The sequence below is a fragment of the Botryllus schlosseri genome, chromosome 9 (assembly GCF_051294905.1).
Source record: "Botryllus schlosseri isolate E-star chromosome 9, Bs_hap1, whole genome shotgun sequence".
In the NCBI taxonomy this organism is placed as follows: Eukaryota; Metazoa; Chordata; class Ascidiacea; order Stolidobranchia; family Styelidae; genus Botryllus; species Botryllus schlosseri.
In genome coordinates, this window is record NC_137244.1 from 27082781 (window position 1) to 27098142 (window position 15362).

The 15362-nt window shown below is 41.4% G+C and overlaps 3 protein-coding genes across 3 annotated transcripts in view; 2 read left to right on the plus strand and 1 right to left on the minus strand.

Moving 5' to 3' along the window:
- LOC145446106 (methionine synthase reductase-like) overlaps positions 1–15362 on the plus strand; it is an 88122-nt gene that overhangs the window by 44500 nt on the left and 28260 nt on the right. The window lies entirely within an intron of this gene.
- On the plus strand, positions 4013–5893 carry LOC145446123 (uncharacterized). Its single transcript, XM_080324347.1, has one exon. It carries the CDS (start codon positions 4110–4112, stop codon positions 4578–4580), a length of 471 nt encoding a protein of 156 aa, XP_080180473.1. The 5' UTR covers positions 4013–4109; the 3' UTR covers positions 4581–5893.
- LOC145446100 (transportin-1-like) lies at positions 7244–14043 on the minus strand. The gene is made up of 3 exons (XM_080324286.1): positions 10481–14043; positions 9479–9712; positions 7244–8719 (listed from the first exon to the last, which is right to left on the minus strand). The coding sequence occupies exons 1-3, from the start codon at positions 12848–12850 to the stop codon at positions 8636–8638; spliced, it is 2688 nt and encodes an 895-aa protein (XP_080180412.1). The 5' UTR covers positions 12851–14043; the 3' UTR covers positions 7244–8635.

Sequence of the window (15362 nt, forward strand, 5' to 3'; positions counted from 1 at the left end):
TTCTCGGAGGGCCGAATTTACTGATGTCATGGGCCGAATTTACCTGGCCGAATTTACCGGTGGCCGAATTTACTGGCAACCCATCTCGGCAACCTTATTACTGAAAATTCTTGAATTGATGAAAATGATAAATATTATGATGATATTATCGACAATCGGTAACCGGGTGAGTCATAAAATTATACTTGGAAAACACGAAAATTTATGATGCAGAAAATAGTGAAATACATTTGCTTATCACGAATCTTTGCCACTAACATATATCAGGTTCAAGTTCAAGTTTATTCATAAAATTTCATCACTTCAAAACATCACAAGCCTGCAATACAATGAATGAGAGGAAGATGCCGAAACGACTAGGAGTAGTCACCCACCAAGGCCTAGGCCGCATTCACCATAGTTCGGACATATCTGAATATGTTTGCCCATTGCTCAGTCAAAAAATAGTTGCGCGTTAAAAAGCACATTTTTTCAGTCACAGGCAACTTTTTCATAGGGGTGAATTTTAGCTCAACTATCGGCCAAGGGGGGCACGAGACGAAAAATGTTGGGACGAACCACTGGCCTAGGCGATGTAAAGAGGAGGCATGCACACTGAATGAAAGTAAAAGAAGCTAATATAAAGTGGCAAAGTGACGGAAGGCGAGATCGATATGTCAGGTCGTGGTCCGATAAATAATGAGGGCTGACTAGCATAACCTCATATGTCTTGGTGCGTCGTCGCGCGGTAATGACCGACTCCGAAGTGCCTATTTCTATAAATCGTGAGTATTTTTGTTGGGGGAAGGGTAGGGGAGACCGGGGACAAATGTAACTAGGGGCAAATGTAACAATCGACCTCACCGCTAGTAGGAGGGAGAAATCAGCTTGATATTTTAAGTGTGCATGCGGTAGTTATCTCTCCTATTATACCTGGAGTTACGTTGAGCTACGATGCGAAACCCCGGAATAATTTGGAAAAAACGAAATTTTTGACCCTTAAGTAAAGTTTTTCTGGTCTGGAATAATTTGTCTAGACGAATAGTACCTCAAGTAGTTACAACGTAATATGTGTAGCTGGAACAATATTACTATAGTCTACCGTGGTGACGGAAAGAATAGGACTTGCATCGCCGGGAAGGTACGATACTGAGACACTAATCATGGTCGAGCGTGTCAGGGGCAATCGTAACACTCTGTTACTTTTGCCCCGTTACAATATGTTATCAATTCTGAATGTCTTTGTTCATATGTTGGTATTACCATTCATCTACTGCAGAATAATCTTGCAACAGCAAGAAGTTCACCAGAGCAGATACTGCCTTGCGATACCAATTCCAACATGATCATCTGTCGAAACGGCCATACAATAGTGATGATGTGAATCTGACGGTTCGGTTATTTTCGTGATTCAAAAACCCTTTCTCATGTTGATCGACTTTTGGTGTGTCGAACTTCAATAGTCATGGCTTAATTCTCGTCCTCTGACTTTGATCATGGCCCACTTACATTTTGATATTTGATGTGAACAATTTATGTTAATTTTCTACAGCACAGATAAATGTCATTATAGCTTTGACGCCACACAATGTTGCGTCCTCCTTTTACTATACTATCATCGGCCCATTCAACCAAGATATGTTAGTTAGGTCGGTTTCGCACCTTCGCAGGTGACCGAATGACCAACCCATTATGCCCGCTCAACAACGGAACCTTGGTAGAAGAGGCCGAATATGTGTAGGGAGATGATGAAATGAATGTGTCTCTTGTACACTTTAAGCTTGAACAAGACACGAAGGGTGATATTGCATTCAGATGCCATAAATGCGATGGGGCGTAGCCTGGAAGCGTTCAAACGTCTCTTTCTTTAGTTTCACGTAATATTACAATTTGTGCTTCCGTTTTCGTTGTTCATTTAGTTTGTGTTTAGTTATAAATAACACTGTTACAATTGCCCCGCAAGGGTGGTACAATTGCCCCTGGGTACGGGGCGATTGTAACATTTGAGCAGCGATTTTTGCGACCCAAAATTTCCATGATTGATTGTTGATTGAGTTCCAATTTAGTTTTCATATCAACTATCGAGTTGTTGGCTTCTTTATATAAAACTTTGGAAGTGAAATTTCCACGAGAAAAACACGTAATGTTGGAAAATACGAAAAGTGTTACAATTGTCCCCGGTCTCCCCCTACCCAATAATCAAAATATTTCATAACATAAAATCGCACGCAGCGCGATTTTTTTTTGAAAAGGTCGCATAAATTAAAAAAAAACCTGCATGATTTATGTTAATTCACGAAATAATTTTGTGATCCGTTCGAGCTCGCCCCCCAGAATGGGGGGTTTGGGGTGCGGCAGTTACGGTTTTGCGCATGTTCATCGGGCAACCTGACCGCATATTACTGTTGAACAGCTCATTTATCCCGTTTCGTGGGTATTATTTCACTTTCATGTTTCTTAATCTAAGGTTTCACAGAGGTACAGAACTTCGTATTCATATTGGAAGGAAGCCGAATGTTTCAGCTGACACTCTTCGGGAAGAATGTATAGAACATAACAGTCGTATGAATTTTCGCAGGCAACAGCTTATTTGGGCGGGGGAGATAGTGTAGTCGTTACGATAAGTGCCCACCAATCTGACGGACTGGGTTCGATTCCCGTCGTAGGTTAATCTGGGCTCCTCTTCCCCCGCCGTTTCCGTTTTTACGGCGACAAAAAAGCCCAATAAAAGACCCGACTAAAGAAAGCACTCGTAAGGAATGGAAAAAACTAGTAGAAAGCTGCCTAAGCTAAATTTATTGCCTGAAAGATGTAGCATATTCATAAAGGTATGCGTGATATCTATCACTCAGATGAAGAAACCATTGCACCAAACGATTCCAATTGATATGTTTATTCATATAAAAGGAAAGGAAGATCCGTTTTCCAAGAAAAGAGTTACCAGTGACAGAGAGGCACGCACAAACATATTCCAGATTTGGTTCAATCAGCTACGAATTTGAACAGCAAAATTTGGGGTATAGCAGGCCTAATGGTTTGATATCACAAGTAGATATGCCATCAGTACCACAGAACACAGCATTCAAGCGCCTGAAAGTGGAACAACAAGATTTAAATCCAATTCCTCAAGCCGTGGCCAAAACTTGGAAATAGAATGACGATTGTGGTAAGCAATCTGCAAAATGTCAATTTCTCGGTCGGTGTCAGTTTGCTCAGTTGGTGACGGGAGTTTATGCACTTTCCCGTGCTTCTTGAGTTCCCTCACGGTGGGGAATATGCCACTTCACTCATCCATTCCTTCGGAGCATTGGGAAATTCCTCCTGGTCGATTGATTCCCAATCCTCCCACTATGATTATTCGGCCATAACTATCACGTTTAGTATGTGTTATAAAGGAATCAAAACTTCTACAATCCCTATAGTTAGAGTAAAGGATCGCTACTGATGCGTGTCGTTCGACATCCTCCTATCTGTTCATGACATCGCATTGTGTCTTGTCGCATTGTACATTGTGTGTGACCGTTCAGATGAAAAATATAACGCAACAATGTTATTATAGAATGTAAACGTGGAATGGCAACGACCGATTTTGCAGCTTCGTTCCGCTTCGCTGAAGCTTTACTCAAGACCAGATTCTGGAAGACGACTTTTGGATTGCCAGAAATCCTCCAGTAGCTGTCGTAAAATGAGTCCGACTAAAGCTTCAGCAAAGCGGAACGAAGCAGCAAAATCGGTCGTTGCCATTCCACGTTTACATTCTATAATGTTATGTTATGTTTATCCGGTTTCTTGGCATTCTTTCAGTGTTACCTTCGATATATATTCAAATTCATGTTAGAATATGACCGAATATTTTCGGCTGGCACTCGTCAGGGGCGATCGTCAGCAGCTAGTAGAGAATTGGAAAGAACATTGTATATCAACGAACCTGTGAATTATTATATAGAGCAGCTCATTTATCCGGTTTTGCAGTCATTATTTTAGTTTTACCGCGTGTAAATCTACTGTAATCCGATCAGTTTGCCTTTTTTCCTTTATCGAATGCGCGCGCATTACCGGTCTTCTCGTGGTCTTTCGCGTCTCAAGCTGCAGTCAATTTCTTTCGCGCTCCACACACTTCACAATTCATCATGGACGAGGATATGAGAACCGGCAATGGCAAAGTGAAATTCTTCAACGACTCGAAAGGCTACGGCTTCATCACGATGGACGACGGCGAGACCGACGTATTTGTCCACCAATCTAAAATCAAAATGGAGGGCCACCGGACTCTGTCTCAAGACCAAGAAGTCCAAGTGACATACTACAAAGAAGCGAAAGGCTACAAAGCCGAGACTGTGGTGCCGGACATGACTTTTGAAGGCGCAAGAGACAACAGGGGAGACAGACGCGGCGGAAGAGGCGATTACGGTCGTGATTACAATGGAAGTTCGTACGATCGTGGATCTGGTGGTGGCGGTCGTTACGGAGGTGGTGGTGGCGGCGGCTACGACAGGGGTTACGGTGGCGGTCGCAGCAGCGGCGGTGGATACGGAAGTGGCGGTGGTGGTGGGTATGGTGGTAGCAGCTACCAGAGCAATGACTCATACGGAAGATATTAAATCTTTTTTTATCTTTCGAGTTGCGAGATTTGAAGCCAATGTAAGTTAACAATTTCAATTTGTTAGCCCGGCAGGTTGTCAAACCGCATCCAGAACTTCGCAGACTGCGATGTGTTTATTGTTTTCCCCCCAACACCCTTACTCGGCACGGTCTGTTTCGATCAGCGCTGGAAGTCTTGGAGGCTTTATTTGACAGTCCTGGCAAATTTGTTAGGTAATTTGGCAGATTTGCTGAAGGAATTAGGTAAAATTTCAATTTAGAATCCATGAAGGCACTCGTTAAATCTCTGTCAGGTTATACGGACCTTGGTCGTAGACAGTAAAGGCGTTTCATTTTACAGTTCTGACAAATTCATTTAGTAATTTGACAGATTGTCGATAAAGAATTCTTGCGTTCCATGAAGACACTGGTTAAAATTGTGGCAATGATTCTTAGTTATGGTCTCACGTCAGGTTTATTGACCTTGATCATGCACAGGCGTTTTTTTGTGGTTCTGACAAATTCATGTGCTCCATAAAGCTCGAAACATTTTTAGAGTGCGGCAATCATTAGTTCGATCTCGTCAGGTTCTATCAACCTTGATCTCGACAGTGCGGTGATGCTGTTATCAAATTGAGGTTACCTTTGCAATTATTCCTGTGTCAAAAGCGCTATACCGTGATCTTTGTGGTCGTGCAGCAGGTCCTACTGAATTCAGTATGCTTGTCTGTTAGTGTGAATAGGTTTTCTGTACAAGGCCACTTTATTGTAAGCAGCTTGATTCTCAGAAGGCTAGAAGTTGGAACAGGCATAGTTTTATTTGACGACAGTCAGATGATACTTAACCTGCGATTCCTCAGGCTTGCTTATTGAAGTGCCAAGATCTCAAAACTTGAGTAGTAATGCTGCTCGACGACGCCATATGTTGTTAGACTTACCGTAATTACCAGTGTCAAGTTGTCGGATCACTATTTTGTACCAATATGCTTTTGAATTCTTACTTAGTACAAAAAATGTGTGGTATCAACCTTATTGATGTTATCTGAGAATGGGAACAGTTGACAAGTAACTTGTAGCGACGAAATTAATGAAAAATGAATATCAACTGGTATATGCTGCTTTGACGTTGAATGAATTTACATGTGTATCTTGAATGTGCAGTAATATTTGTCTCAAAATATCTGATTAAAATCATGTTAAGTCATCCTTTCCATGACTGCCAAGACCAAAATCTCCACCGCTTGTTTTTATTTGTCTTGTTGCGCGCAATATGTTAGTTGTGGCTTTGCTGTATATTGTGGATAGCTGTGGAATACAAACGCGACAGGGTGAATTGTTATTCTGTATCAGAACTCTGAAGAGCTCAGGAATCGACTGGACACCCTCGGCAATTCAGCTTGCATTAACCAGTATACAAGAAATTTGTCAGTGTTACTTCTCAGTATCAGATCAAGAATTAAGTGGACACGGCAATACTTTTACCATGGTGTCGACACAGGCTTATCTCACGCCTGACTGAAATTGTGTCACGTCACAATTTCTATTTGGCTACAGGCAATTTGACGGTCATTTTTGACCGACTTGCCGAGCATTAAATTTGGTAAAACGGGTATCAATCGAAAGCTGACTCGCACTGATTACGAATTTTTCATTGTTATGGAGATTGGCATTTGGACGCAACAATGTCTGGCGAAACGAGAGAGTAGCTCAAGAGAAAAAGAGCCAGACAGCATTGTAGCGTCCCAATGCCAATCTCCATAACAATGAAAAATTCGAGGATGATTGTGGGAGTTCCAGGGCCACGAGCGGGATAAAATTTATATTTTTGTCATCAGTGCAGAGTCAGCTTTTGATTGATACCCGTTTTACTAAATTTAATGCACGGCAAGCCGGTCAAAAATGATCGTCAAATTGCCTGTAGCCAAATAGAAACTGCGACGTGATGCAATTTCACTGAGGCATGAGATTTGCGTGTGTCGACACCATATAGGACACTATGCTTTTACAAACTCCTTTTAAACTGCGCAATCCTGTTGGTCAGCTTTCCGCTTTACCTTGTTACAAGTTTGGATTGATAAGGTTTCTCAGCCGCAAAACCCGCTACCTGGTACGTCACTATTGGTAGCACCGACTCTGAATTAGCGATGTCTGCTAGAATATCACACAGCAGTGTAACGATCCCTCGCTACGCGACTGTTCGGCAGCTATGGCTGCAAGAACAGATCCCTATCGCCATTGTTTTTCTACATTTAACGGACTACTACAAAATTAATTGGTTATGTTGACCATCAACTAACTGAATTATCACTTGTCAATAGAAGTTGAGCAACATATCACTTCGCTTGCATCCTGAATATGGTCAGAAGTAGGTTTCCATGTTTTGGAATTGTGAAAGGGGGACACTTCAAAATTTTCAGAAATGAGATTTGGTTGGTTGACTAAAATAAAAGGCCGTCTTTCTGGCACAACGCTGGAAATACAGTTTCCTTCACGTTTTCTGTTGGTTGACTACCTAAAAAAATGTCACTTTCGTTCGAACCACGAATTACTGATAAGCTTCAGTTATGGCCATTTTCACTCGAATCTATCCAACTTAGCTCAAAAAGCTGTAAAGGAGCACGTACCGTACGTTAACCCTACTCAGAAATATCTCAGAGTGAAACGCGATTCAGAAGCACCACAGTTAAAACACGTGTCACAACATGGTTTTATTTTCAAAGAACAGCCTAGTCTATTACAACGACGAAAATTTCACTGAATTTGGTGTACGCCCATCTTCAATGTGACAACTTGGTAGGTAGAATCTTCACGCAACGAAATATGTAGCCTTAAAACACGGGCTACCACACCTACCTGCGGTAGCACACATCGGGCTGACATGACCACTACGTATGACACAAGTTAGATACCTAAATTCTTATTGACGACATCAGCAACGCATTGGAATTCACAGTAAGGGCAAGCAGTCCATTATAAGCCAACGAGTTCCAGCCAGCATGGCTACATATTTCAGTTGATTTGCAGTCATCGGATACAGACAATGCTAATCTCCAGCTGTTGTCAAATCAAGACTGCTTAAAACCCAGAAGTCTGTGGACTAATAGCAGATAGAGACATAGGCGATGACTCAAGAAAATTATTAGCAAAATTTTGTAGAAATCCTAGAGACGCTTAACTAAGCTAACCCTCTGACCCGCAAAAATTGTAAAATGTAGAAAATTGCCTAGAAAAAAAATATGATTAAAAATAATACTGTGGTCCTCCAGCTTAAAACTACAAACAACCTTAGAAGTGGAAATATCGCTCATTTTATGTCTCGCGGACGCCTTGCGATTCTACTACTTTCATGGATTGGGAGAAATCAAAATTTTGTTCTTGACAAGTGTAGAAAAATCAACATTATCAGGTCGAATTTTGAAGCAGAATTAGATCCAAGCGATATCCGGCTGTACTTAGGGCTGGGCACAATGATTTGAGTCGAGTCTGAAATTACACCGACCTTGGCACTAAGACTTAATTTATCAACGAGAGTCATTGTTTCGATAGTATTTCCACTGTGAAAGGCTGTGAACCTTTCGCGGTCGTTTCACAGCTTACGAAATATGTACTACAAATCTAAGCACGTTAGTGGAGATAAACATGATCAAAAATACCATATCATCTTCAATGTGATATAGAACTGACATTATATTCTATCAAGTTGCAGAAAATGAACCTATATGATCATTCCGCACCATTCATACTGCTGCAAGATACTCGACTCAAAACTTAACACTCGATTTTGCCCAGCCCTTAGTTGTAGGTGTTGGCAATAGAAATTTGCAGTATATTAAAGTATCTGCGAGGACAGCAACTTTGGCGATATTCCACTTAAGAATGAGCGTTATTACCGAAAACCGACACAATGATAATCACGATCTTTCGTTGCACATGATAAGAAAGGATCCGTCTTCCTAGCCCTAGATTCCCTCATCTTACTTTCCCTATGGGTTGTGTCCCTAGCATCTCCTAGCATCCCTACAAGAGTAGTAGCTACAATTAATTGGGATCTTGTGACGGCTGCCCATTACGCTTTCTAAACTCCGTATTGAGTAGAGAGACGTTCTTTCAGCGGAGGGGGAAACTGCTCGGAAAACCGCCTCCAGTTCTCCTCGCCAACCTGGAAAAAACAAATACAGTATCACTATCAGTTTACTAATAATTTCATCATTTCAAAACACCACAAGACTGCGATACAATGAAACATAGGAAGGCGTCGAAAAGACTTGGACCAAGTCTTTAAAATCAGACACCCACCCGGGCCTAGGCGTTGTAAATATGAGGCATGCACACTGGATGGAAAGAAATAAGAGATAACATAAAACAACTAGTGATGAAAAGGAATGACGAACACATCGCTATGTCAGATCGTGCTCCGATAATCTTGAGATAATTATATTGACGTAATAGGGGTAATATATAAAGCAGACAGTTTGGATCATATTTTAGAAGTAAAAGAGCGACTATTCTACGCCTAGTTTCACCTGAAAGTATCCTATGAAGATGTGGAAGTAGTCTCAAACATCACCACTTGTGACTGGTTTAAGAAGCACAAATTTGTACGAGTGCATGTTCCAAGTAAAAAAGTAAGTATTCTAGGTCATTCTGGCATCAAAACAGTATGAATAATGTGTAAAGTTCAAATATGTACCTTTTATGCGGCAACAAAGAGTGAAATACCAGTTTTACATCACATTAACGATGATTTTGTAGATTTTCGACCGCGCCTATTTCATTACACTTTGTCAAAATAATCTGGGCGGAGGTTCACAGAGATGACATTTCTACTAACGCACGTAGTATATAGCGCATATGTTTCATATGCTCTAATTCCCATGGACAAATTAACTCTAGGCAAGCACTAGGGAGGACTACTAACCTGGCCTTTGAAACCATGCAGGATTTTGGTGAACATTTCTTTGAGATCTGCCTTCGGGTGAACCCAGGACGCGATGGCGTCGCAGAAAAAAATGAAATCCTGAACGATCCCTCCCGGATTGACGCTGATCATGGCGCAGATTCCACGGAAGGCAGAATCCTTCTCCTCGTTGTCGCGGATGTTACGGAGCGACGTGCACCACGGGCGTGCAAACTGCGACAGCAACGGCGACACCTGATGGGAGAGAGACGGTCTTTTACATAAAATCGTAGGCAAAACTGCGGTACGGAGACTAGAAAATTTCCAGCTTATCCAAATTTGATTAGTATTAGAATGATAGCTAGTTTTTTACAAATCAAATTAGAATGAGAACTACATAGTTTGTACAAATCAGACTAGAATGACAGCTACACAGTTTTTGTTCCAGATTATAATTATAGCTAGTTTTTCATGAATTAGATTATAAATATAATTACATTTTTACAAATTAGTTTAAAATTAGAATGATCAGCTAGGAGCTAGCTGTACATTTTTTTTCAAATAAGTTTACAATTAGCATGTTTCCTTCCGATTCAGATTAAAATTAGACTGACTGAATTCAAGATGTGGTCAGTAACGAAGTACTTCTACTTCTAGTAGATTTTGCCTGTCAACACTACTTCCTCAAATATTTGTTTTTAACTACTTCTTTTAGTTTTCTTGGCAAAACTAGACCTTGAAATTGCGGCTTCTACTCGAGTACTAATGGTGACTACTTTCACCGTCTTCGCAGAGTTTGCAAAGCTTGGAACTTGTCAGTTGAGCGAGCTTGGCTCGTTCCGCGCGATACAGTCCTGTAACATTTTCATGAAAACCACAAATTAGATTAGAATTAGAATGAGAGCTAGAAGCATTTCACAAATTAGATTACAGTGCAAGACTACTAGCAATTTGTTCAAATCCAAATACACAAGGCAAACTATCTAGTTGTCCAAGTTTACTGCTGCCTATCAAAACACTCACCTCCTGCGGACACACAAAACCAAGCCTTCCAATCGTAATCGCCGTGTTTTCCAACAGAGTCTTCGGCGTCCTGACCCTGTTTATTATCAGCACTAATGGATTCAGCATCAAGTTGATGTACGGCTTCATTTCAGCCCCAAGTTGCACCGATATCTCTCCAATCGCCCAAGTCGCGTTGTTACACACGGAAATCAGATCTGGGTTCAGATTTTGAGCAAGAACCGGCATAAACTCGGCTATGCACGGCTTTACGTGTTGAAAACACGCTTTGGTCAAATCTCCCAGCAGAGCAAACGAACTTTGACGTACTTCAGGCATCTGGTCTTGCATACACTGATACATATACGCTAGCACGTTACTGGATAGCACAAGTTGATCCAAATGACTTCCAAGTCCTTCCGCCAGACCGCTCAGCAAATCAAGGGCCACAATCATGAAGTCTTTGTCCGGTTGATCGTATTGTTCTGGATTCTGCATAAACAAAACGTTCATCGTCAAAGTCTGCTGTACAAGATTGACGCATCTTTGAAACACAGGCTCGCAATACTGCAAGAATCCAGACTGCAAAGCTGTAGCTACAGACGACAGACACTCCAGTAGTGGAAACAGGTCTTTGTCCTCATCTCTCAAACTGTTCCATTTATCAATCAACGGCGGCATCAGCATTTCAATGTATTCCGCCTTGTTCAGATTGTTCCCAACAGAATCAGCAAGGGTACCGATGGCATCGTACAATATCAGTAAGTTCTTATGCTGATACTTGCTGAAAGCGTACACGAGAGTCTGAAGAATAAACTGCAGATACGGTACTAATTCCGTGCAAGCTTCTTCCTCCAGAGTAGCGAAAGCACTGCAGGCAGCCTCCTGCACGCGTTTATTTGAATCCAGGATACGTTTCAGCAATTCCGTCATGAGAGGTTTCAAATACATGTCATGCCCGTTTAACTGAGACTGCTCCACAATCCAACGCGCATATCTCGACAAAGTCCAGCATGTTATCGATCTAACTAACGCCTTTTTATCGTTCAAAGTTTGGATCAGAAAAGGGATCAGTTTTGGTAAATGCGGCGTCATCCCGCCCATGCAACCTTCCGCTATAGCACCTAATACTAGAATCCCAGACTCTCTGACAACCCATTCTTGATGAAAAAGCAACTCGTTCAGCTTTTCCAACACGTGCGGCAGTAATTCTTCGCCAAACACGTTAGCAAGTACATCGAGGCCTGCAGCCGAACATTTTCTGAGATTCCAATCGGAGAGAGAATCATCGTCATCACCACCATCATCTTCATCATCATCTTCCTCACCCCTGTCTCCACCTCCAGCTCCATCTTGATGTCCGTGTATTTTGGCTTTGTGAAATCTCGGTTTTATATCTTCCTCTTTATCTGGAATCATACCGTCATCTTCAACATCACCTTTTAGTAGAATGATGTCCATGTCTGAATATTTCATGCCGTTGATTATAATCGGAATCAATCGAGGTAGGAATGGATTTAATACTTCTTTACACACTGGCTGTTCGGCCAGAGTCAACCAAAACTCACAAGCTTCAAGAGCTACAGAATCATCTTCATCCTGAGTGCGTACGATCATGTACTCCACAATATTATTCATGTGAGGAATCAGTTTATCCATGCGCACCTCCTGCAGCATAACTAGTGCGCGGCACACATTTCTACGCACTTCCCGATCCTCGTCTGTCGCCAAAGAGAACAGGCCTTGTATAAAATCATCGATGTGAGCCATGAGAGCGTTATTGCGGCTTATTATAAACTGGTTAACGCAAGAGATCGCGTGCGATCGAATCTTAGGACTCGTGTGTTTGAAGTACTGTAAGAACTTCGGCACCATGATGTTCAAAGGTTGAGACTGTTCATCGCCTTCAAGCTGTTCCGCGCTGTCTTCGCATACTTTTTGAAGCGCTCCAAAAGCGCCTTCGCATGTATTGTAGTCTTCAGAATCAAGTAACTGGCAAAGTGATGGTAGTAAATCAGGCCAGTTGGATAATTCGCCTTTCTGAGCGATCGTCGTGACTAGGATACCGATGGTAGCACGAATCAGTGGTGACGGATCACCGAGCGCTTTCAAGCATTCTTGCTTTATAAACTCAGCCACTCCTTGAGGAAAATTGTTGTAATGTATCTTGACGTTGTTTTTCAGAATCAAACCAGCCAGCGATCTAGTCGGTTCGTCCTCTGTGGTTAGTTTTGTCAGCACGAATATCAGGTAATTGTTAAAATCCGGGAACTGGTTCAGTTGGTCCAACTTCAGTTGCACTTGTCTCTGGGTTTCGGTGTCGGGAGACTGCGATTCGCTCAGTAATTGCACGATTTGGTTTAAACCTCCTTGGTCGGGTTGCCATGCCATACTCTATGGTGTTAGATCGTTATTCAGTTCTCTGCCAATATACGTGAAACATGTTACAATTAAGGTAGCCTACTGGGTACTCGAATCTGAGTCGAGTATTAATTTTAATGATTTGAGGCGAGTGGCGACAAATTATTTTTTCGGGTACTGAATATATAAACACCTTGCCACCCAGAGTTAATTTATCAATGAGAATTACAGATTCAATACTATTTACCCCTGTGCAATACGGTAAATATCAGGGTTAATTGATATTGACTCGAGTCATGACTCGATTTGAAATCGACTTGTACTCGAGTCTTGTTCATACATGACTCGAGACATGGACCGCCAAGACATTCATTTCATTGTAACTTCGAAGAGTTGTTACAAGTTACCAAGTATTGGTATATCATTTGTCATCACTGGTAATTGAAAAAAGGGGGCTACATACGTTAACATTAAATAAAATTACCATATTACAAATGTGAGGTTCTAACTCAAATCAATATTATTTTTATAGTTTAACTCAAGTCATCTTCCATCTACCAGAGTCAAGTCCAAGTCGCAGAGTAACAGGTGGAGTCTGAGTCACAGTGTTGAGACTCGAGTCCGGGTCAAAGTCTCAAGTGTTCACAGTTAAATATTGAGTTCAATTCAAGTTCAACTCACTTTTTTAACTCTTTGGTGATATCGAAGGGGTCGCATTCAAACTCATTTTTATCACTCATCATATTTATTCAAACAGATAAAATACAGTTTATGGGCCTATTTTGAAATAATCAGTCCAGATTCATGAGACTTGAATCAAGTCATATAGAATGACTCGAGTCAATACACAAAATGATTCAAGTCGAGTCAAATCAACGTAAAATTGCGACTCTAGTCATTACAACCTACGTTTAAAGTATTGAATCCTAAATCACCGTTTCGTAATTTTTTTGTAAACGTGCGAACCAATAAATATTCACGGGTCATGGGTGGTTGCGTATCAGTTCCGCGCAGTCTTAATAATGGCCCCATATCGTCATCTGGTGCCTGAAGAAGCTATACTCGATGACTAAAATGAGACCCAGGGTTGTAATGACTCGAGTCACGATTATCTGATGACTCGACTCAAGTCATTTTCTCAAAATACGGAAATGACTCGGATCAGTCATTATGTGTATTGACTCGACTTGGACGACTCGCATGACTCGAACCAAGTCATGTGACTCGAGACTCAGACGGCCAAGACCGACATTTCATTGGTATTTCGAAGAATAAACAGAGTAACAACCCATTGGGATTTTGTCTATTGGTACTGGTACTTGAAAATGCGACCAGAAACTAATAAAAGTGAGGAAAATTAGTATATTATAAATGCGAGCCATTCGATATCACCTAACAGAGTTATAACAGTGGGTTTAATAAGACTTCAACTGGAAACTGAGCAGTCAACACAATGACTTGGACTCGAGTCATTATATTACGACTCGAACCTCTGCGCGATGACTTGGACTGGGACTTGACTCGGTGGCGAATTGAAAATGACTTGGCTTGACTCGAGTCAAAACTATAATAGTAAGATTGACTTGTGACTTGGTTACAACAACCCAATTACGTATATCCCATACTTGAGAAATCACAAAGAACACGCTCAATCGAAATCGCTCCGTCCAAATCCATACGGTAATACATATACCATAGTAAAGCAAAAAGATTACAGAGAGTTAAGTTAAGATCCAAGTCTCGACCACATCTTGCGTTTTATGGAACATGCGTGCTGGCTTCTTTCATATGGGCAGTACAGACGTCTGTCTATATGCAACCAAGGCCCCATTGTATTACAGGTAGACACCGCGTTACATTATAGCGTTGTAGGTGTGGGCAAGAAATCATAGCGCCTCGCACATAGTATAAAAGCGTACCAACTGATTTAGCGATATCCGACATACGCGTTAGGTTCTCGCATAGATATAACACGCTTGTCTATATGAAACGCGATCTTTTGCCAAAAAGCAACAATCAACTGTCTATTTCGGCACGAAACATCAGAAATCATCTCGCCTCGACCACACTGCACGCCGCGGCACAATCGCGCCAGACAATGAAATTCTCGGACCCGCATCTGTGTTCTGCCAGAATGTCAAAATGTCACGACAGAAAGTAGAAAACTTGAAAAAATGGGGATGGTATATTTATATTTGTGAACATAAGTTTGACGCGATTCTTCTAGCATGAAATAGAAACACGCACCTTGACTTATAGACAACAATGAAATATCGCTCCCCTTATACATGCACGAAAATTCCAATTTTGACGGTACGACGCCTAAATTGGGAGTATCATCATCATCATCATCATCATTGGTTTATTAGCAATTTTATCAGTTCAATACACCACAAAAAATGCGATACAATGAAAAGAAAGGAAGATGTCGAAGCGACTAGGAGTTGTCTATGGAATCGGACACCCACCTTGGCCTAGGCGATGTAAAGAGGAGGCATGCACACTGAATGAAAGTAAAGAAGATAGTATAGTATTCGAATTT